At 33.6% G+C, this 24068-nt stretch overlaps 2 protein-coding genes and 2 long non-coding RNA genes across 14 annotated transcripts in view; 2 read left to right on the top strand and 2 right to left on the bottom strand.

Moving 5' to 3' along the window:
- The window catches only part of LOC100577138 (dual 3',5'-cyclic-AMP and -GMP phosphodiesterase 11), a 63612-nt gene that overhangs the window by 17300 nt on the left and 22244 nt on the right, over positions 1 to 24068 (top strand). For 5 of the 10 annotated variants that reach the window (XM_006566173.3, XM_016914476.2, XM_006566174.3 and 2 more), the window contains one exon: positions 6973 to 7077. Coding sequence is in view for 4 of the 10 variants with exons in the window: in XM_026443433.1 (XP_026299218.1) it covers positions 5811 to 5934; positions 6973 to 7077 (229 nt within the window). In the remaining 6 variants the exon portion in view is untranslated. Of the gene's footprint in view, positions 1 to 5690; positions 5935 to 6972; positions 7078 to 12938; positions 15128 to 24068 lie in introns of those variants that run through there. The other 5 variants (XR_003305511.1, XM_026443433.1, XM_026443432.1 and 2 more) reach the window with 3 other exon arrangements.
- LOC102655866 lies at positions 1072 to 3654 on the bottom strand. Its single transcript, XR_001704558.2, has 2 exons — positions 1766 to 3654; positions 1072 to 1686 (listed from the first exon to the last, which is right to left on the bottom strand). It is a non-coding gene; the product is annotated as an uncharacterized LOC102655866 (long non-coding RNA).
- Positions 4268 to 5798, bottom strand: LOC100577211. Its single transcript, XR_001704556.2, has 5 exons — positions 5664 to 5798; positions 5453 to 5568; positions 5068 to 5326; positions 4616 to 4963; positions 4268 to 4525 (listed from the first exon to the last, which is right to left on the bottom strand). It is a non-coding gene; the product is annotated as an uncharacterized LOC100577211 (long non-coding RNA).
- LOC102655924 lies at positions 19760 to 21493 on the top strand. 2 transcript variants are annotated; one of them, XR_001704555.2, is made up of 3 exons: positions 19760 to 20162; positions 21073 to 21246; positions 21423 to 21471. XR_001704555.2 is itself a non-coding variant. In XM_006566171.3 (3 exons), the coding sequence occupies exons 1-3, from the start codon at positions 19997 to 19999 to the stop codon at positions 21453 to 21455; spliced, it is 360 nt and encodes a 119-aa protein (XP_006566234.2). In that variant the 5' UTR covers positions 19764 to 19996; the 3' UTR covers positions 21456 to 21493. The 2 variants fall into 2 exon arrangements, 1 of the variants encoding a protein (XP_006566234.2); XM_006566171.3 differs by having other exon boundaries at positions 19764 to 20162; positions 21073 to 21233; positions 21423 to 21493.

Here is a 24068-nt window from a genome sequence, read left to right as displayed (position 1 = left end):
TTTTTCGTCAGATGTTTAAAACAATTGTTTAATAAATTATTATTTGTTTTTTGATTTTAGGAAAGTTTAACTTGTAATTAATCTTTATTGAAATACGGTGATTTTCGTTAGCAAGTTTGCGACACGTTTTTGAAAGACAAGGAAGGTATTTATGAGTCACGATTTTAGCATATTAACAACATTCATCGTTCGTGACGATGTGTCATATATAATTTCTATGTGTTATCGTGAAAATGTCGAGAAATAATTGAAAGAGCATCGAGAATTCGATATATAAAAAAAAAAAAAAAAGGGTATCGGTGTTAATGGATACCAGTTTGAACATTCGAATAATACGATATAAACAGCATATTTACTTGCATACTCGTTCTAACAGTATCTTGGTATTTCATTACATCGTCTGATGTTATTATATAGATGCCTTTAGGCGATAATTCATATATATATATATATATTTCATCATCGTGTCAATATCAATTACAAGATGCAAAAAATGAAAAAATACGTAACTTCTCATGCTTCCTCCTGTGATAAAAAAAAATTCGTGTTACTCTTTAAATATTTCTTTTCGAAACTTACCACACGATGAATGAAAATAAATTTAATTATTATTCCTCCTTTATACCGGAACAATGTAAACTCGAGTTTGTTTATTTAAAAAAAAAAAAAAATCTCGAGTTCTTTGACATTTCTTATTTGAATAGATTAATGATGCGCGATATAAGCAAAGTTGTTATTAAAAAGGAAATTCAAGCGGGAAAATATTTGATCGGACGATTTCGATCAATTTTACGATTGATTTTTATTTGTATATATTCCGATACATTATCATTGTATTGATAACCTCGCATCGTTTTTTTATTCGTTCATGTTTATATATATGTATATATATATATACTTATATACGTGACTCATTGATCATCTAATGGCAATATGAATATGAAATATGATTTTACAATGTGAAATATAGTAAAGTAAAATTAACATGTTTGTTTATAATACAAATATACTGTAATATATGTATCTCATATTGTATACTAAAAATATTCCTAAAAAAAGTAAATCATTTAATTTTTTTTTTTTTTTTTTTTTTTTTTTTTTGCGTGTGATAATATTAAATTATACCATTTCGTCGTTTGTTAACTTGAAATAAAGTCGAAAGATTGTGGAGGTCGTCGATATTATTATTACTTCATCATCATTTCCTAATTTTTTTTTAATATTTTTGATACTTCATGGTTTGATAGAAAAATATAACCTATAATGAAACCATAGGCGTTATCGAAAATACGTGTAATAGAAAATTTATTTTAATTATTATTTTAATTATTATCATTACGGTAAGTACATATTGGTACATGATGAAATTAAATTTTTGGAATATTGCTTCGTAATAAGAAGAAATTTACACTTTGGTGACTCAGTTATGTTTGAATTGACGTCACTGAGTAATCTGATTATTAAAGATGAAACAAATGAACACGTATAATGTGAATCTGCGATAAAGTCAACAAATACATGATATTTCTTATTTAAAATTATAATTGTACATAAACATTCGTTTAGATACACTCTCATTTACGAATACGCCCACTTAAGTTGCAACGTTACCGGATGTACAGTGACATATTGTAATATGTTACAGTTCGCCATTGTGACGTAACACATCATTCCACTTCGTTTATTCTATTTACAATAATGGTTAAATTTATAATGCATCATTAAACTGAATAATATATATCTGTTAATATGATATATCTGTTACCTTGTCAATAAATTTTCAACCTTTCTGAAAATGATAATAATATTTCGCTTGGACATATGTACGAATCTAGCATTGTACAAGTTTCTATAGTTCGTAACTGGAAAAGAGGATATCAAAGTATATTATCAATTATCGACTTTTCTTTGACCGTAGAGTTCCGAGTTTCGAGATATATATATTTCTTTCGATAAACTATGATATTTCGTCGACGCTTTTTTCTTAAAAAAGGAAAAAAAAATAAGGTTAGTTACAGTTGTAAACATGGTTAGAATTACAGCAAGATTTTAATAATACGAAAATTAATATAATACGAAAGTATATACAATTTTTAGAATTATTTATAAAATATTTATTCTCAATAATTATTTCATAAATTATTACGAGAAATATTTCGCTTCGAATATTATTGTAAATTTCCCTTAAATGCATGGCCCTAGTTACAAGATTTTGGGGTCCCTAGCTTCATATTCCCTAGTACCCTTGCGCTCGAATGAATCGACTCGACTTTTTGCGCTTCAAAACGCAAACGTAATCACGCTCGAAGTAGGAGAGAACGTTACTGTAACGAGCAACAGATTGGTGAATAGGATAGTGTCAAGGTCCCGTTTGACAGTGAATCGTTCCTCGTCGCAATGCCGATCGTTGAGTATGCTAGTGGCAATGCTAATGGCCACAGCTTATCCCAAGCATTGTCGGCTTTTCAAGCCTTTTCAATTCGTCAGATGGCGGCGTGATACGTAGACACGCGATCGCAGCATGCATCCTCGCGATTATTATCAAAGAAGGAATAAGTCACACTGTTGAAAACGTCACGTAATCCTGTTCAAAATTATTATAAGGAAAAAATTCGCCTATTCAATTTTTTTTCTCTCTCTCTCTCTCTCTCTCCTTGAAAAATCTGATAACCTAGAAATATTTCGAAGGACATATTGTTCAATCGTCGTAAGTTCTTTCGAGGAAGGAACCGTCATCTTGCTCGTGAAATTGCACTTGTCAGATTGCCAAACTTTTTTCCCGCAACTTTTTTATTAAAATTTTTCGTATAAAAAATCTCTTTAACCCGATCCAATCTCTCTTTTGCAATAAAATCTCGCCAAGTTATCGCGAGATGGAAATAAATTTACAGTGAGAGAGATAATTATTCAAAATAACGCGTTTGAAAGATTGATAATAAAATTTTTTGGACAATTGTTGTACCGCGTCTCGACGAATTTCTAATACTTTGGTGTTACACCGCGTAAATATCATTTTTATGCAAATTGTACACGTATAATTACGTGGATTTTTCGCATTTCCCAACAGGAGGAAATCCATCGTGTAAAAAAAATTTGCGATTATGCGGAGACAACAAATTATATTCACAAGGAATGAAATAATATTGATCAATCATATTTAATCGGGCCTTTCCAACGATGTTTCTAATTACGAAATTAGAAAATACGTTGTAATTTATCCAGATAATCATTAGGGGAAAACCAGGGTGACAATGTATACATATATATTATATACATATAAAATAAATATCGTAGTATTCTACACGTCTTGATAATTCAGTCCTATCTCTAATCTTTTGTGTCTCATTTTATGTATATCTGATTCTTATCGGTATAATAGTCATTATTGAATTAAATGAAATATTATCAAAATTTCTAGCGGAGAGAAAAAAAAAAAGAAAGAAAAAACAAACCATATTTTCATCGATTACACAATCGTTTTTATGGGAAAGATTAGATATTTCCGAGGTCAGTGACGTGGTTAATTAAAAATTAGCCTTCCCTATACGTTTTATGGGACATGGTAATTACACGTTTCTCTATCCGTATACACTCTGTACGTATATCTGTATATTCTCATTTTGTTTGATACACGATTACTTTTATATATATATATATATATATATATATATATATATATATATATATATACACGTCTTATACGAGTCTTAACTCTTTCAAGATTGGCGTGATGATACGTTTCAAGGTAATTTTTACAAAGTGTGCATGGTTGTTATTATTTTTCTTTTTTTCTTTTTTCTTCCCTCCTCTTCTCTTTCTGTCGCTATATCATACAGATAGATATATGATCTCATTCTGAAAGATTAATGAGGCTATATAAGGTGTCTCAATTAAATTGAGTATCGAAACTATTTCCGTTGCTCGATTAAAAGGTGAGAAAATATGACTAAGAAGGATTTTTTTTAATGGTTTCAAGGAGCGCATCTGATGGCGATCGAAGGAAAAAAAAAAAAAAGAAAAAAAATCTCTTCAAGGATGTTTTTCAAAGGTTATTCCAAAATAATCGTTATTTTTCTTTCTTTCTTTCTTTCTTTCTTTTTTACACACGTTGACATCTGCTTTTTGCAACGTAACGTTGCTCGGTCAATGTAAAAGACTTGGGTTCAAAAACGTTGTGCCCTTGAAGTGACCTTGGAGAAGAAAAATGAGTTTAAATTGGAACGAGCGTAAAAATAATAATAATAATAATAATAATAAAAAAAAGCTGTAGAAGAATGATAAGCCGGTTTATTCCATATGAATATTTAAAAACTTAGACTTTGCAGACACATTCGCACATTTCGTTTTCTCTGTAAACAAATACCACGTTCATTCCTTTTTCCATTAAAATATTTTAAGCCATTTAAGTTTGTAAAAAGAAAACAAAAATTCGTTGCATGAAATCTTCAAATTAAACACCGTTTCATATTACGTATGAAGGGCATGAAACAGGATCAACCTTGATGCGTTTAAAAGCTTTTGGAATCTAGAAGAAAATAAAAGGATTATCTTAAAAAATTTGCAACTTTGTAAATCAATATATATATATATATATATATGTGTGTATATGTTTTACCATTATATTTATTTAGCTGTGTGATTAAACATAGTGAAATATCCTTGGTGATAATCGAAGAAAGTAACAAAAGACTTTATTTTGTTACTAAAGTGAGAAAAATTCGAGGCGCGAAATTATACTAATTTATATCTTTTCAACTTTCGAACGCGTGTCGCGCGTTTTTCTTATTTTTCAAAGCGTGGAACAGAGACAGACGACAATGAGAAATGCCAACGATAAATTATGACCAGTGCTATCCCTCGTCGTCCTTTTGTATTCTCATTACGGCGATCCGGCTAATATTTTATAATCAAAATTTGTATAAAAATTGGAACGTCCAATTTTGCATTGATATATTGTTAATCTCTGAAAAAAAAAATTATGATAAAAAATTAACGATAACGTTTTTTTAACAATTTCATTTTTGACATTTGTTAATTTAAATTCAAAAAAAAAAAAAGTCTACGTACACAAAATTTAAAATTATACTTCTTGCTTTGATCTATGATATTTTTTAGTTCATGTTACAACTTCGTTGAATTCTCTCACTAAAATTGGAAACTGAAAGCTTGAGAAGGATTTGTTCGATTAGCATTTACTATTTCCTCGTGATCGAAAATGATTTGTCGTCTCGGCATACTCCACACGAACGATGCCAAAAATAACATTTCGTCCAAGCATCGATAATTATAACATCGACCATTAGCCTGATGAGTTTGGAAACTGGATCTAATAATCGTAGAGCGTTTAATTAACCTTCATAATCGCGTTAAGCACGAAAAGATGCGCGCGCACATGCGCACGCGAATATATATCATATTTTAATAATAAGAAAATTTGTTTACCACAACTTACCACAAATTGAGAACGAAAAATTATATATCCATTCGATTCTCCTCTACATTTATCTCTGCATTCGACTTAACATCGTGGCAAGGAATCTTCTTTGCGAACTCGTATTCAAATCTAACCTAACATTGTATCGATATCGTAAGATGGCGGGCACGGGATGATTCGATGAGAAATTGTAACGGAACACGCACGTCCCTTCTTCCTTTCCACTTACCAATGCTATAATCAGTCGTAGCAGAGGAAATTTGCCCGATTGTTCCACCTCCTTTCTCACCAACTAGCCTGCTTTCCATCCACCCTCTTCCTTTGAGTCGACTCGACGCGATGAACGCGTGGTGACGAGCTGTATTGCTTGATCGGTATGGCGCTCGATCGGCAGAGTCGTTGCGAGACCATTCGCGACACAAAAAGGAAACTCTTCTGCATTTGTACTTGCAGTTATACCGCTGCCAGTCCCGAGAACGACGATACGATTCATTGTTTTCGTAAGTCTGTGTCTTGTAACAAAATTTCATTTATCGTTTTCGAATATTCTTGTTTCGATACATTTTTATTCAAAAATTTTTCGCGTGTATTATTTTATCGTCGAAATAAAACGACGAGTTCTATTTATACAGATTAAACGTTAAATGGAAGAAACGTCTGGATGCAGTTGTAAATATAAATAAATTTATTTGAAAAGTGTTGATAAAAATTTCGTAAAATATGTACTATTCTATTATACTTTTTTTCGTTTGTGAGACAAATTGTTTTTTAATTTATTTTTATGAATTAAAAAAAGAAAAATGGAAAAGGAAAGTCTGGATTTTATAAATATAATAAATTTTATAAATATAAATAAATTCATTTGAAAAGTGGTAAAGTGATTTCTTTTTTTTTTTTTTTTTTTTGTTTTGTTTAATATTTATTCTACGTATTAAGTTAACGCGACGAGTGATTAGAGATAATGCAAACGAGACGATAACGAAATTTGTTTATGCGTAAAACGATCTTGTTATATCGTGAAAAATGAAAGTAGCGGACCACTTACTTAGATATTATCGTTGCTGCAAGGATTGTCGATTGAGCTTATTAAAGCGAATGTAAGACGAAGTAATCCGATACACTCGCACGTGTTTTATTTCACTAATCAAAAATGATAAATACACGATTGTTAAAGAACTAGCGAGCGTACGTATTTTGCCCGTGTCGTATCATTTTTCATAATACCGAAGAAGGAAGTATAGGTTTAGCCGTATTCCCCATTTCTTTTCTCTATTTAATTAACGTTAAAATTAATCCGTTAATATTCGAGTTAACGAAGAGTTAAGAAAAAAAGTGAAAAATGTATGTGTCGACTTATTACGCTTCGAGCGCAGACGCGCGACACACTTTCTTACGGAACGGAAAAAAAAAAAAAAAGAAAAGAAAAAAAGGAAAAAGAAAAAGAAAGAAAGAAAAATAGTACAGAGTATACGATCGAAGTGGTTAACTGCACATAGCTGTTTTGATTTTGTTCTGACGTTGTTTTGATTTTATTTCAGGTACGCGGAACGCAGTCAAGCTGGCTGCCTCCGCCGGTAACCCCTCCGCTGCCGTCGCCGCCTCCGCGCATCCTCCTGTGCTTTGGAGCTCGCGCAGGAAGCCCGGTAAGTCCATCTATGCAAATTATAAAACGTGGAATTAGCATTTTTATAAATCTTTTTCGAGGAAAAAAAATTTTTTATCCCTTCGAATACCAATACCTTCGAATTCAGATGGACGTATCGATTGAATGAATATTAAACGATATGCAAATACGAATTATAGAATAAAACGTGTACCGCGACGATTTAAATATAGCCGCTACTGGTTCTGAAAATAAACGTAAATAAATGTAAATTCGATCGTGGGAAAAATCGCGAGAAGGAAAATCAAGCGACCCGTAATTATTTAAAATATCATCGGGCTCGAGGTGCACGCATAACCTTTATCGCATTTGTTCATTTTCTCCATGATGCAAGATAAATTGCTCGCAGGGAACGCGACGATTTCCTGCGTTGGAGCGGAAAATTGTTACGCGCATTCAAAGATATGATTCGAAGGGAAAAAAGATTGGCGCGATTAACGTAACGATTGCAGCGATTGGCCGCTCCGTCCCCCGATTGCGCGCGCATCTGACAGGGCTGCGAACGCGAAGCGTGCAATTGGCTCTTGGGGGTTAATTTCTCCGCGACCGGCTAATTCGATACGAGTCGTGCTCGTTTGACCCCCACTTATTGACCCTGCCCGATTAATTCACAACCTCTCGGAGGTCTTTTGGGATTGCAGCGTGTGCAACCTCGTTTCCTGTGCCTCGTGTATTTTAATAATATGGAGTCCGCGACAATAATAATTTTGCGATTCTGTTCGTTTATAAAACCGTTAATTGCACGATATCGAACGTGATCGTTACGAATCGCGTTAATTTAATCTGTACGATTGCTTAATAATACTAAACGATTTGTTTTAAACGGTGGCTCATTGAAAAAGTTATAGAATAACGTACAGTGATAAATAACTGAGCATCGCGCATGCGCGCACTTTTTCTGCCATATAGAGACATTACACGTAAAGTGAAAAATGCAATAAACTTATAACACCGCACGAGCATTATAAAGTAAACGTAAAACACGAAAAGAATAGCGTGTACACTAAAAGTTTGAAATCACCATAGAGAATATATCATTTATATTTTTCGTACGGAATTCGATCGGATAATTTCAATCGTTCAATCATTCGTAAAGTAAATCTGTGTAATTAATTCGAGTAATCGTAGATAAAAATTACGAAATTAAATTTATCACGGAAGGAAAGAATAATCTTGAATTCTTTCTTTTTCTTTTTTCACCGTTATTATACACCACACGCAAAATTATTCGAAAGAGAACGAACTGTCGAGTCGAAAAATGACAGATGACCTTTCGATCGTGATACAACGTGAAACTGCCGTGACCTTGTTCGCACTAGCAGCTAAATGAAATCGAGGCAAGCGGTTCTTGCGGCATTGACACGCTTGTCAATGCCAATGGCAGCTTCGGTACCAAGACACGCTTTCAGACCGATCCTTTACCCCCTCCACCGATCTTGTCCCGCGATATATCTCGTGTTCCAAACAAGTTACGTTATTACTTTGGCCCGTACGTGGGCCGAGAGAGGAAGGTCGCAACCTCCGTGAATTAGCGGCGTCCTAATTGACGTATCCGTTCGAGCGTTTCCAGCGCAACTGCGCACGCGCGAGGATCATAGTCGATGCGAAGGAAGGAAGGATTTGAACGTCGGTTAAGATTACGAAATTTTGCCGAGACACGTACACTTTGAATTTAAATTATTAAGAGACAAGATATAAAATTTCGTTTTATCGATAATTCTCTTTCTTCATTATTATCATTTTATCGAAAGAATAATTAATCAAGATAGGGAATTTTTTTTTTTTTTCATGAATATATAATCGATCAATTTTGTCCCTTGGAAAATTATCAACTCTTTTAATCGAGGAGTCATTGTATTCGATTGTTATGCAGTTCCTACGCGCTCTATTATGAACGCGGCAATGAATTGCGTGTTTTAATTGATATCTATATCGAATAAACATCACGTTGGAATAACAGGAAATTATCATCTTTTCCTCTCCAATTGTACAATTTTTCTCATAATCTCGTAATATGTACGTAACACGGCCTCGATATAAATGAAACGTCTCTATTGATTATTTAAAAAAAAAAAAAGAAAAGGAAAGAAAATTAGATAAATAAAAAACGAGAAAATTAGAAAGCAATTGAATGGTACGATCGCGAGGTAAAATCGCAATTACACGATCTGTATTACATTCTCGCGGATGTCGCCGCTTTTGACGACGCAACTAATGAAAAACGGCTGGAAGCGCGGGCGTGTCCGGTCGTGCTAGCGCAGAAACGTCGGATCGGGGATTACCTCATGTTTCAGGAAACGTTGCATTAACCTCTTGTCTCTCTTTTCTCCGTCGACGGAGAACATGGGAAAAAAAAAGAAGAAAAGGAGTGGTCAAACGTGTTTACGATTCCCTGAAGCAGAGCCTGGCTTATTCAACATATTTTAATTATTTTATTATCGTCGTTTGAATTTCAATTTTTCCGGCGAACGATAGAAAAGAATAGTTTAACACATGGGAATTAATTCTGAAAAATTCTTCTGTTTACCGGGAAAGAGGGAGGGATACGTCAAATTATACACACATCAGAAGTGTAGATATATAAATAATAAATATTTTTTCCCCAAGATAAATCTTGGGGAAATATTCGTTTAATTTTCTCGAAAATTACTTCTCTCCATTATTATTTCCGACGTATTGTTGCGGAATAAATAATAATAAATGTGATTTTACGATCTTCGAGAAAGAGGAAACGTCGAAATGTTTTGACAATGAGAAACGAACAAATGTTCTTCTGCTTATAGGCAGGAAGGTAAAAGCGTTCCGCTCGAAAGATAAATTTCATCGTAAAATGGGATATAGCGATTTCGAGATTTCCATCTGGCGGTATTATTCGGTATTACTCACTCGTCACATGGGTGAAGGAGAGGAGGAACGAAAGGAAGAAGAGGAAGATTTCTCTTTTGAAGTCGCGGGTCTCTCGACCGTTACCTCACCACGACCGTCAATTGCAACTCTCTAATCGACGACTCGGCTAGTAGACTCGTTAAGGAATTCTCTTAGCGGCGATCTCGTAATTAACTCGTGCATCGTTTTCTCCTTACCGTGCTAACTTTGCATTTTCGTGTCACAGTCTTGAGTAACATTGCCATTTTACACTTCCACGGGTTCGTAAAAAACAAAAACATAACATTTATCTTATAATAATAACAGTGTTGACTGTGTACGTTTTTTAAAATCGATGGAAAACGCGTTATAATTTAGGGAATTTTTTTTTAGTGAGAAAGGTTAATTAAGTTTATAGGGAATTTTAATCTCGCAAATCAAAAATAAAGAAAGAATTAAAAGAAGAAAAAAAGTCGCAAGATCATCCATGCACATAAATTTATAGAACCTTCGCTTCGAGTGGTAGCGGAAAAGAAACGATAGAACAGATAATGGAGAAAGAGGAAGAAGGAGAAAGAGAAGGAGAAGAGAGGAAAAAGAAGGAGGGACGAAGAAAGAAAACGACAGTTAAGTTAGTTGGCTGTTCCGTCACGTTTTCACGCGGTAAGCACACGCGCGTGCGCAGGCGTGTTGTCTGCTAAGGGGCCTAGTCGCGTACCTACACGATTTCGTTTAGGTTATGCAACTGATGAGTTAGAACTAGCCGATTCGAAATATTATATCAATATTCGTAATATTATATCGGTATCTTTATTAATCTCATTTTTATTTGTTTTCTAACTATCTGTCGGAGAAAATTTCCTCGTGTTAATTTATTTAATGTTACGTTGTGATACGATTATTAGAATGGTGAGTCAATTTTTGCAATTTTGAAACGAAAATATTTATTTAGGAGCAGTAAAAGTGCGAAAGTAAAAATTTTAATGATCTTTGTTAATAGAATTGGAGAAGAACTGGAATAGGAAGAAGCATGAAAACGTGTAGCGAAAATATTTAACGATAACTAACATATTTTGAGGTTATTTCGGTATACGATGACGGGATTGTTAGATAAAGTTCAAAACTTCTCAACTCTATGACGCCATCGTATTTATTTCGACATGTATTAAGTTCTTAATTAATAATTCGCCCACATAAATCAGTGCAGTTTATTCAACATATGTGGGAGACGGAAATAGAGAAAAGGAGAAAGATGCGCGATAAAAAAATATTTACTTGTGAAACACACGTAATACATGACGGTTGATCAGTGCATTTATCAATTTCGTGAAATTTATTATAATCGCTTTAATTTGTATCTAATATGTTTATCTTCAAATAAGAACGATTTTAATTACACGTTATTGAAAATTATTCTTTTAATTTTATTATACAATGTTTATCGTTAAATCGTAATTGTGAATTTTAATTTTCCATAATAAAAATGTATTTTTATTTATGCAACCTTGATGTAATCGATGGAAGTGTTCGTAACGCAAAGAAGTTTAATTGTTTTGAAACGACATACAATATATATGATTTCATGCAGGCAATCTTGGTTTTCATGTTTCATGAGATAAGCAGGATTGCCTTCGTAAAATAGTCATACACATATATACTCTGTGCGGAACGTTCTATCATGCAAAATGTGATTCTCCTTCGACTAGAATCAAAAACTAAAGAGTGATGAAGACTAATCATATTTGTTTTGACAAATTTGCATGATACTAAAAAATCTACTGGTAATACTATATATATTATACATGTAAGTATTCTATATATATATATATATATGTATATATCTTTCTCACCTATGGGTTTCTCTCATTTCTCACTAGTCATTCGTATATATTATGTAAATAGATGAACGTACCCGTGGTTATCACACGAAAGCCGATGTAAGCACATACACGTCGGCCAACAGAATAGATAACAATTTTTATCTGGCCTCCCGTCTTCCAAGCCATCGTTCTCTTTCGCTTTGGTGACGCCAATGCACTTTACCATTTTGCCGGTAGCTAAACGAGCAAGGAACATAAATTTTGATACCTAATTCAAAAATTCATATCGTCGTTATGATAGATTAATTTTTTTTCACGCAAAAACAGATTTATTTTTCAGATGGAATAACGTATAAATGTTAAATTTTGCAAATATAAATCGCGACATTAAATATTTGCATAAGCGTGAAAACGATTCTTCTGGAATTCTTTCCTTTTCGATCTTTCGTTCGTTTTTTCTTCTCATCAATTTTTTGCATCAAAGGATTTCTGTTTTTCCTTTTATTTCGTTAATCTCTTGTCTTTTATTTGCCATTTGTGTTTATCGGCGATATCTGAATTTCAAATTGATTATTGTTCATATCGTCATATTTGCAATATTCTTAATACGAATAAGAAAAGTTAAAGAGAAATTGAGATTTATTTATTTTATAATTAATTTAATTATAAAATAAAAATTTAGATTTAAAATGAATTTATGAAATAACAATATTTAAATGATTATTTTAATATTATTCAATCGATCAGTTATGAATTATAGATTATATATTTTTTCTTTAAAATTATTAAATTAGAATAGAATAATTAAGTTTTCATAGTTATAAAAAAAAATTAAATTTTTTGTTACAGCTGTCAATTTTTTTACTTTTATTAACTTTTAAAATCTTTCCTCTTTTCTTTTAGCTTACTGTGAAATTTTTTTCTTCTTTTTTTTTCTCTTTCTCTTTCTCTTTCCCTTTCCTTCCCTCGCCCTCTTGAATCCATCTCTGTCAATCGTTTTGGCACAATTGTTGCGGTCTCTTTCTCTTCCCTCTCTTGTACTTAATCTTTTCTCTCTCTTTAGCTAACCTATCGTTGTTCTCGTCAGTCATACGCGTTTCTCTCTTTCTTGCGCTCCCTCTCTCTAGCTTGTTCGACTCTCGAGACCGTGACTGACTCGATTCGCTTCGACTCGGCAGTCGCGGTTAAACTCGCGCAGGAGGCGTTACGTGCGATTTTCGCGTCACGCGCGTTATTCATAACATAACGAGAGAGGGGAAAAAAAAAACCGTCATAACGGCCGGCTTTTTGTTTCTCAAATGTATATATCCGAAAGTATTTTGTGTCGTAAAGAGTGAACTTTTGTATTTGCGCATATCGATCGTTCCTCAAAACAATCGATTCAAACAATCGAGATGTAATGTTTAACAAGAGAATCGCGTTTATCCTAGTCTGTTGTTTGAAGGTGAACGTATTATCGTGAAATGTGGCACACGATGAAAAGAATTTCAACGTATTGAAATTCTGATTGTATCGAATATAAACGTCGTTTCGCAAGGCAGTGAAAATTCGTCCGTAAGAGAACGATCGATATTCGAATTGCGATCGAAGTCTGGTGACAAAGGTGAGAAAGTAAACAAGCTGCGCGTGCACCGTTGTCGTGTACGCCATGTGCGTCCCAGTCACATCCACAAGTGCTTCGAAGAAAGGTGGTTTTATCGCACGATAAGTCTTCGAATTCTTCGATGGCAAGAGAACGAAAATTATTTGCAATCAAACGGAAAATTTAAATTTAAAAGTGTCGTTAAGAATAACAGCGTGATATTGCGTCTGCGAATGCAATCGTTTTCAAATTAATGGAAGAAACGGAATATTAGATTTCTCTCTTACTCTTTATTGGAGTGGTGCGATGAGGTTAGGTCGCGATTCATCGAACAAAAAGAAAGAGTTGGAATAAATTAAAAGATACGATTCGAGCATTCTTGTTTCGCGTACTAAAAAGTGAACAGGAAGAAGATTGCTTGTAAAATCTCTCATCTGTATTCTGTGTCGAATGTCGGATAAGATTGGGGGATAAAAAGAAATTGGGCGCGATAAATTTGAAATTCGTGCTGTTCGTTCGTGAAGTGGCAGAGCGTATCGCGTTAATTCCTCCACGATGATTGACGCTCGATCGTTAAAAACTATTTTAACGATCACGTATTTCGACAAGACGATCGCGAGATCATAACAGTAGTTCGGAAGTTTCAATTCGAAAGTTGATCCATCCTGCATCCAGTCGTTAGAAGTACAGTACTCGAGAGTGTTGAAATTCATTTTAAATACTGTTCGCGAAAACCAGTTATTCCTTCGTTTTCTCTACAGTGTTAACAATTAGTGCCACGTCTTTTAACGAACAGTTTGATCGATCGTTAAACATTCTTTATGACTAACGATCATTTTGCCGAGATGAAGAAATGATCGGCGTCGCGAATCGGAGGCGCAGCAGTCGGCTTCCAGCTCGTGAACCAGTCGATTGAACATCGTCTCCGATGAGCGACGACGTTTTCGACGTTAAATCGTAATATCGATTAATGAAAAAAACCGTTCGAATTCGAAACTCGATTTCACCCGTCTCCATCGCGAGAACGAAGTTTCTGCGCGTGTTCAGCCCCCCTCCCCTCCAGGCACGTGGATGTTATCGAAGGAAATTTGCCCCGAGAGGTCGGTTCGCTACGTGGGAGCGATTACAACACAAGCGAGTTCATTCATCGTAGGGATTCCAGTGCACCGGAAGTGACGAGACGAGAGTGCTTCCCCGAAGTTGGTTGCGTGCGCGCGAGTGCACGAGTCGTCAACTTCTCTAGCGGAACGCGGCGGAGCGGTTGAAGAGCGTGTAACGTGCGTGTATATAGCGGCGTTCCGTGTGGAACGGGAAACTGCGAGCGGGGCGAGGAGAAGAGAGAGAGAGAGAGAGAGTCGAAGCGAGTCGCGCGCTCTCGAGTGGCAAGCCGTTCGAGAGAGAGAGGAAAGGTTCGAGAAGAAGAACGTGCAGCTGGGGCGAAGAACGGGGAGGAAAAGGAAGCGGCGCGAAAGAGGAACAAGGATGCGGTCGTGGCGGAGAATAGCGGGCTGCCGGACGACCAAGCAACGTCCTGCGAGACGCACGGTCGCTCCTTGAAGGACACCGCGGTTTTCGTGTCCGGAGGATGGACTGCTCTCTGTCGAAGGAGGAACGAGTTGCGTGCGAGACGAGCGGCGCTCGATTCTTACATGACGACCACGCTGTTTTATGAACCTGATTGTTCCACTTCGTCGAGGCGCCTCGCCACGCTGAGCGCACGATTATGCAGCTGAAGAAAGCGATGCTTAAGATATTCGATCAATGTGAGTTGCCGATTATTTTTGCTTTTTTATGTTTTGTTTCTTCTTCTTCTTCTTCTTCTTATTTAGGTTTTTTCACGCGCGTAATTAATAATTTAGGTTAACTTGGAAATAGAAAGTGTAAATTCGATATTTTGTAAAAAATTGTTTATTTTAGCAAATTAATTAATCCAATAGCACGTATATAACTTTCTTTTTGGACTTTAATCAAAACGAAATAACGAAGATTCAATTATAAAAAAAGAATATAAATCATTTGTTCTTTCAAAAAAAAAGAGAGAAAAGATTTATCTTTTCGTTTTAACAAATATAGAACTTTTTCTCTCATCAATTGATATTCGTTGCAAATTAAACACGTGAGATATTTCGTTCAAAGTGTCACGTAAACGATATCGCGTGACGAGATATCTCATTCGCGAATGCGAAGAGGTTAACGATATGCGGGAGAAAAAAAAAAAAAGAATTTGTTTTTCATCTTTATTAGGTTAATACGTGTTTAGTTGCGCGTAGTAACTACGAAACGTATATCGCCACGATTTAAGATTCGGAAAGAGTTCAAAACTGAACGAACTGTTACGTGTTTGAGGTTATGGGACAGCTGTCAAAAGTAATGGCGGCAACGCGATGTCCGATTCGATATATAATCCGATATCGATTGTAATACATTTCTACGCATTCTACGCTTTGCGATGAAATATCTCTGCACATCGTTATTTCTATAAATTTTCGTCCCAAAGAAAGAGACGAGGACGCGCATATAATATCTCTCTTGCGATCGCGAAACGAAAACGTGTTCGAGGGAGGGAGAGGGGGAAAAAGGACCGTTTCAACACTCGCGCATTTAAAGATAAGAAGCATGAACGAGCATGTACGTACATACGTACATACTAACGACGTAGTTGTCGCAGCTCTGTTATCAATAGGTCGGTGCAATCGCACGGGTAATAAATTAGATCCGCTCGTAGAAGAGCATCACCGAGCGTTTCTATTAAACAGTAGAAAAAGAAGGAGCACGCGTCGTGTCTCCGTCGCGTTTCGAGCCACGGTAGCTGCGCGGCATATATCCCCCCACCCCGATGGAAAAGTTTCGGTAGTAACAAACGGCGTCGTATCAGCCACGGGGCTGTGGTGGCTGGTAAATGCAGCCGCTCGCTCGAACGTCACGTACCGAAAGTATTGTATTTCGTGTGTAACCGTTTCTTCCAGTATGGAGAGCACAGTGGATGGCTGGATTGGATGGATGGGTGTATGCGATATAAACGCAGCGACGCGAGGTGCATGACTACGCGTTTTCTGTACGCGCGTGTACACGGTTGACCGTAGCTGCATGCGTACGTAACGTGATTCCTTCGTGCACAGCATGGGCCCCATTAGTGGCCCCCAGGTCGTAATAGCGTAATAGCCGCGATAGGTTACTGGAAGGTATCCGCGGAAACCCATAACCTCTTTAGGATAACTCGATCCCCTATAGCGATTCGTGTCACCGAATAAATCTTTTATCTCGAGCCTTTCTGCTGTTATATTTCTCAGTCGACTTTATTCCTTTATTTTTCGTCGAAAAATTGGAATTTCTTTAAATCTCGAAGTGATTCGATGATTATTTCGGGCAGAATTAATTCTCGATACGACCAACTCGATCGATAATGCAGATATTGTCGCTCGAAATTATATTACTGCCTTCTCTAAATTACCGTATCGGTTGGTTAACTATTATCGTCTCGGTTTTTCTAGAATTTCGATCGATCGATCCTCGAAAATTTCTATTACGGATTTTATCGAACAAGATTTATTATAATTTCTTTTCAACGTTGCAACGTCTAAAAATTTCACAATTCATGATTTTAAGTAACACGCAATCGCGTATCATTGGAAACGTGTACAGCTCGCTATGAATTTCACCTAATTAAAATGGCGAGGCGTATATGGTGGAAGAAGTGTATATAAGAAAGAAAGCTTGCTTGAGTAATTTTGAACGGGTTTCTATGCTACTCTCCTGAAATGAAATCGTAATTGGATACTCGCATCGTAGCAATTTAATTCGAATTCATTCTGAATTCGTGCTCCATTTTAAATACACGCTTTTCGTTCAAAAAACATTCCAGAAAAATGAAATACGATTTCTATTTGTGATTTCACCTTACCGGAAAAGAAGAGACATCTTTTTTTTTCTCTCTCTCTCGAAGATCTCCCCCCGAAGAGAAAGACGTTTCTTCAACGTTTCTTTATCGTTTATTTTTGAGGGGAGAAAAGGCTTAAATATTTGCTCTCGGTCGAATAAAGTTATAGCCAGGGCTCGATGGCAAACCGGAAGCGTCGTGATAGCCGATGCACAATCTTAATTTAGTTGATATGAATTTATCAAATAATCCTTTCTCTTTGATAGAATTCTATTCGTGTTCGCTTTTCATTCTTCGTGTTTCGAATGAAAAGAAGGAAGGGCAAAAAAGAAGAAAAAAAAAATGTTATTATTATTAAAAAAAATTCCTTCTATCGATTCTCGTTCAAAAAAATAAATAAAAATTTAAATCAAAGTTGAACCACTTGTTTCTTTCCCCTCCCTCCCTGTATATATTTTCGTTGTAATTTTCCAATAAAAAAAAAAAAAAAAAATTTTTAATTCATGGGGGAAAAAAGAAAAACTACTTATACTTGTTCCTCGACAAAATGGAGGCGCAGCACTCCTCATCTGTTTAATTCAACAGGTGCAAAAAAAATTTTTTTTCAAAATTATGAAAAATTATTTTCAATTATTATCTCTAATTATTATTTATTATTATTATTATTATTACTTGTAGATAAAATTTCAAAGAGGAGGCATATTAGAATATTATTATTAACATTCATGGGACAAAATTGCATAAATAAAGCGGACAAATGAAGTCTCCCATTCTTCCTTGGAATAGTTGTTGTTACGGAATGTTGTATCGATAATTGCCTTGGACGACTTAAATAAGCTTTGTTATTAGCCTAAGATATTTGCCTGTTTATGGCCTAATCGCAGGTAATTACACGCAGAGAAATTTAAAAACAAATTTGTTTGCTCGTTACTTCATTGTCGGTTATTGTTGGATTTATAATATCGTTGTATCGTTTGAAATTTTTCGATGTGATGGATGGAAAAATTGTCCTTTTTTTATTTTTCTATTTCTAATAAAAAATCGTATCACAGATATTCGGGTGAAACGAGGGAGAAGCTTTTTAATTGTAAGCTCTGAAATTTTGACGTTGACGGTATTAAATTGGCGTTAAAATTTCTTGGGGGAAAGATCTAGTTATTTTTTTGTCACTAGCGTTCGACGCGCAAGATTTCCTTCCCGTATGTTAAATTGGCGTTAAAATTTCTTGGGGGAAAAGATCTAGTTATTTTTTGTCGCTAGCGTCACTGTTCGACGCGCAAGATTTCCTTCCCGTATATTTGGAATGTATGGGAAAAAATTTGATACACGCCGTATCGTGTATCAAATTCGTCGAATCTTAAAATAGTTTTTATTCATTTTATGACGTACGATCCAATAGTTGACGTACACTTGTTTCCGTTTTAATCGGGTGAGTCGAAGTTTATATCGGCTATCTAGCTGAATTGTACGTCATAAATAAATAGAAACTATTTCAATATCCAGTAGTTGAGATGATATGTGATATTACGATTTTCGAAGGAGTTTTTCTTTCTTTATAATTTGACAACATGAAAAGGAAATGTCTGTCACAACATGTGAATGACTTTTTTTTTTTTTATAGAAAAAGATACTTCTAGAAATATTTTGAGATGAATTAATTTGCGTTTCGAATTTTATTAGTTTAAAATATAATAATATTTTGATAATAGAATTTATGATAAAAATTTTAATCCAATTATTCCTATATACAAGTGATTTTCGCAAAGAAGTGTTCTGTAATAAATTGGAAATTGTCCAACTAGTTTGTAATTCTAAGTCGTGACTCATCTGCGGAAATTGTCGGCTAAAAATTCTGAATAAGTTTGCTGAATGATATGATAGATAATAGATGGTAAAAAGTATATAATATCGAAGAATGATAAAAACTCGAAAGTTGATGCTTACCTTTATCATTTTTCTAATAACATGAATCATAGATTCATTTACCGGAATCGAGTTCCTTTTTATCAGAAATCGAAAAATAAAACGATAACTAAGATAGATTTTCTAAATCACTGTCTCGTTTTCTGGCTCGTAGCAAATTAGTAATTACAAAACATATATTATATTTCTAAACGCTTCTTTTATTTAATCGTTATGCTTTTCATTAGTATAGAACAAAATATTTATTAACATTAAAACGTTTTTCTTGTTTTGTAAAAAGAAAAAGAATATTTTCCAAAAAGAATTACTTTGATTATAAACATAACCTATATCTTATTCATTGATGTATCGTAACCATATATTCATATTTTCACATCGAAACGAATATTTCATTTTCAATCTTTCATTTGAAGAAAAATAAGATATAAAAAGAAAGGAAAAATTAATAATCACATTATATAATCTAAATATTATTGAAGATTAATATCGATCATAACGATATTCTTTCTTTCGTAATTAAAATGAAATATCTATATATCTATATATATATATTTTATTTCCAATCTTAGAGAGAGTTTAAAGAAGAAAAGAAATTAGAATTGAAGGAGGATCGTGGATGCCAAATCGAGCATTGCCATTAAGAAAATGGTTGATTCGGGTTAAATGGGAAAGGCTGCTCGTGCTTGCAAGCTTACCGACAGGCTCACGCACTCACACGAGCATCGACCGAGTTTAATATAGACGCGCGTTCGTGCCGCGTTCTCTTCTTGCATACCGAAAGTGGACCTCGACGACGAAACCATCACGACTGTTGCTCAGTTCGCTACGGTGAATGCGTTTATTTTTCTCTTCGATTCCGTCAAGCCAGACGGTACGTCGGCATGGGATTAAAACGGTGGTGGATAGCTCGGTTCTAGCGATCAAAATTCAACGACGAAAGAAAAATTCTTTTGTCGATTCGTGTCTTATACGCGATTCGTATAACTGCGTTTATAGAGGTTAGATTTATTCTTTTCACGCATTTTCATAATTTGAGAATATTTCGTTTTGGATATTTAATACAGATATTTTATACAATTCGTTTCGTATAATTTTTCAAAATTATTGGAATACATATAGAGTTTTAGATTATAGTTTTAGATATTTTTCAAGAATAGATTTGAAATTAGGTTAGGTTATTTGAATTTTTGTTATCCAAGATTGAAGGAAAAATATTTTAATTTTATTAGTTCATTCTGAAAAAATTAATTTGTATAAGTTGTAAGTTTAGAGTAAAATTTTTTAGATTTGTATTTGTGATATGATAATAATGTAAGCTATCCTTTCAGTTTGATTAAATTCGAGTGTCAATATCGTAATACGATAAGAGCACTTTTTGTAAATATAAATATTTTTATCAAATTCGAATTGTTTGATTTATTAATAAAGCATCATGAAAAATAAACGATATGTGGATAAAAAATAAAAAATAATTGCATTGCTAAGAATGTATGTTTAAACGTACAAGAAGCTTTTAGTGAAATTATTTATTTCAAAGATTTATTCAAATAAATTTGTGTATATAAAATTATATATATTAGCAATGGAGTCAGAAATTACGTATATGATACGTTATCAGAAACAGGATTCAAAGTAATAAATTGAAAGCAAGTTTTCATACATCGAATTCCATTATGATTTTTAAATAATAGCAATCGAGCAACAACCAAAATAATAATTTTGGCCATATATTTATAAATATTGATAGATTATTGCAAAAAATATGTGCTTACTTTCAATATTATTTATGATAGAAATATATTTATCATTTAATTATTGAATAATTAATTACGTGTACGTTCAATATCGAATTGTGAAGGATTTCAGTGAATGTAACATAATAATGTAATTATTAATTAACGTTTATAGAATTATCTATGCAAACAATTTTGGAAGGAAGGAAGATTCTTAATATACTTCGGTATATCAAGAGTCGCATATGCTTCAGAAGATGGATGTTAATTTGGGAAGACTTTGGTATCTTGTTATCTCTAATGATGGAATATCCCATTCCTAAATTGGATTTCCAAGTATGTGTATAAAGTTAGTTTCACGTTATCTAATTTGATTTTATATTCCAGTCAATATTGCCTTAGGGATTTTTAAAAATTATTTACAATTATTATTTTTTTTTTTTTAATACAAAATTATTCCATTCTTTAATCCATGTTTAATAATTTACTAATCATTAAATTTATGGTTTGATATTATTATTTCAGTCAATGAAAGAAAAATCAAGAATAACGAGTTAAAAAAAAAATTTATAAGTACAAACTGATATTCGATAATAAATATCGAAAAATGTTCGTCTATCGAAATTAATTTTAAATGGCTAATACGATTGGCAAATGGAAATTTTTTTAAAAAAATTTTTTGCAAAAATTATAAATTAGAAAAAAAAATATAAAAATAAAATAACACATAAGATATACAAAGGTAATATACAACAAATTATATTAAATATTTGTTATATTTTTCTTATATAATTCCAATTATATTTTATACATTCTTTGAAGGTTAGAAAAGTACTTGCATCTTGTAGGTGAACTTGTTTATTTCACTTGTATACGTATACCACCACTGCTGTGTGATAAAAGAATATTATGAGTTTTAACAGGAATTTCAATGACACACTTTGAAAGTCTATGCTAAGAACATTTGGAATACTAATTGCCGGCTTGAATGAAAATTCCATAGTTACGTGTACCAACGCGGCCACCTATTTCCGTAATTGCAATGACTGTACTGCCACGGATCCAACTTGTAAATCGCTGTGATAACATGTATACACTGTACATATAACATGTACGGCGAAATGTTCTACGTTTCACTTCGAGGAAAACATTTTTGTATTTCCTGCTTCCTTGTCTTCTTCTTCTTCTTCTTCTTCTTCATTTTATTTATTCAAATTTTCTTAATCATATTTGCGGATAATCTTCATGAATATGTGATAGCATTGTAAATTATTATTTAACGTCTTAGTTCCAGGGAATGTGAAACATACATGGATAAAAAAATATTGAAGTTATGATTTAATACAAACATAATGATATTACGAATATCATTGTTCAAATCATATTTTAATAAGATTTTTACTTGAATATTGCTTAGAAAAATTTTGACAAAACAAATTCTGAAATTTTTCTGAGATTGCAACCTAACCTAACTTAACCTAATTTCTATCTCCTTCTATATACTTCCGTAATATTTTTTCAACCCTAACCTAATTTTTGATCGCGACGAATTCTTGAAAAATGTTGATGATTCGAATTTTTTTAAACGGCAATGTATTTGTAATAGCATTGTAAATTATTATTTAACGTCTTAGTTCCAGGGAATGTGAAACATACATGGATAAAAAATATTGAAGTTATGATTTAATACAAACATAATGATATTACGAATATCATTATTCATATCATATTTTAATAAGATTTTTACTTGAATATTGCTTAGAAAAATTTTCAAACAAAAATTCTGAAATTTTTCTGAGATTGCAACCTAACCTAACTTAACCTAATTTCTATTTCCTTCTATATACTTCCGTAATATTTTTTCAACCCTAATCTAATTTTTGATCACGACGAATTCTTGAAAAATGTTGATGATTCGAATTTTTTTAAACGGCAGTGTATTTGTAACGAATATCTTGGCGCCACATTTCCGTGAGTTGACGACGACGCCGCTCCGGATCACCGGTAGGCCGTTGTGATAACTCTCGTGTCAGGCAGCCGACGATTATATATAGGCAAAAAAAAGCATTCTTACAGTAAGACATATAACAGCACCGTTTCGCCGACAACACCCCATTCAACGTGAACTGAAAACCGAGCAAACCATGCCATTATTATTTCTCTTTCAATTGCGACGTTTAACGATGTCGACCCTTTTTCCACACGTATTACTCATTATCGAGAAAACTCTTAATAATTATTAAGAGTGAAGAATACGTTGAGAAGAATAATGGACAAAAGGAAACAATTAACTTTTTCGATAAACTTTTGTGAAAAAATTTTTAAAATTACCGTTATTTTCGATACATATATATATACGTCGATTTATTATAGTGATATATATCGATATTATATTAGCTTCTTATTGTTGTTAATGCGATAATAGATTCGATAATAAAAGAACAAAGCAACGCGTCTAACATCACAAGAGGTTTTCAAGTCGTATCGTTGATGCAATATTGCAATCGGTCGATATCGTATATCTGAAAAATTATTATCATTTCCGGATTGATTATCTCATATACTTTAATGTTTACTTCGTAATATTTTCCTTTTATTAGTTGTATATATCTGCATTTAAAATTTTTAACACAAAGCAAAATACGAGAATAGTGAAAAGTCCATGAAAAATTTTCAATCTTCTTTTATTTTTACTTAACCTATAAACTGAATTCATCGACTGCGATGCTCTAAAAAAAATTACACGTTAAGAAAAACTACCAATATAACAAGATATCGAAAATATAAAATATCGTTGCAACATCTGAAAGTGATAACAAATGATAATTATAATGTTGCATCAATATAAATACAAAGTTTTTTACGACGTGAAAATGGTTGCTTTCTTATCGATTTTTAAACATATGTTCAAAGATCAATCGAAACATTCATTTCTATCCTAAGATTGACAAAAATGATCGTAGACTCAACAATAGAATGGAAAAAAAAAATATGAATTGCAGAAATTTCCAAACGCAATGTATAAACATTGAAATCACTTGGCCATGTCGTGGTGCATTATCTCGATCAAAAATGCGAGACTCGCCACGCGAACGCGATCTTCTCGAATCGTCGTTTCGATTTCCTTCACACCCCGCCGCATTCGTTTGGCGCTGCTGTAAACGTACACAC

The sequence above is a fragment of the Apis mellifera genome, linkage group LG10 (genome assembly GCF_003254395.2).
Source record: "Apis mellifera strain DH4 linkage group LG10, Amel_HAv3.1, whole genome shotgun sequence".
NCBI lineage: Eukaryota > Metazoa > Arthropoda > Insecta > Hymenoptera > Apidae > Apis > Apis mellifera.
The sequence above is the reverse complement of the archived record's forward strand: the minus strand, read 5'-3'. Positions and strand labels throughout refer to the sequence as shown.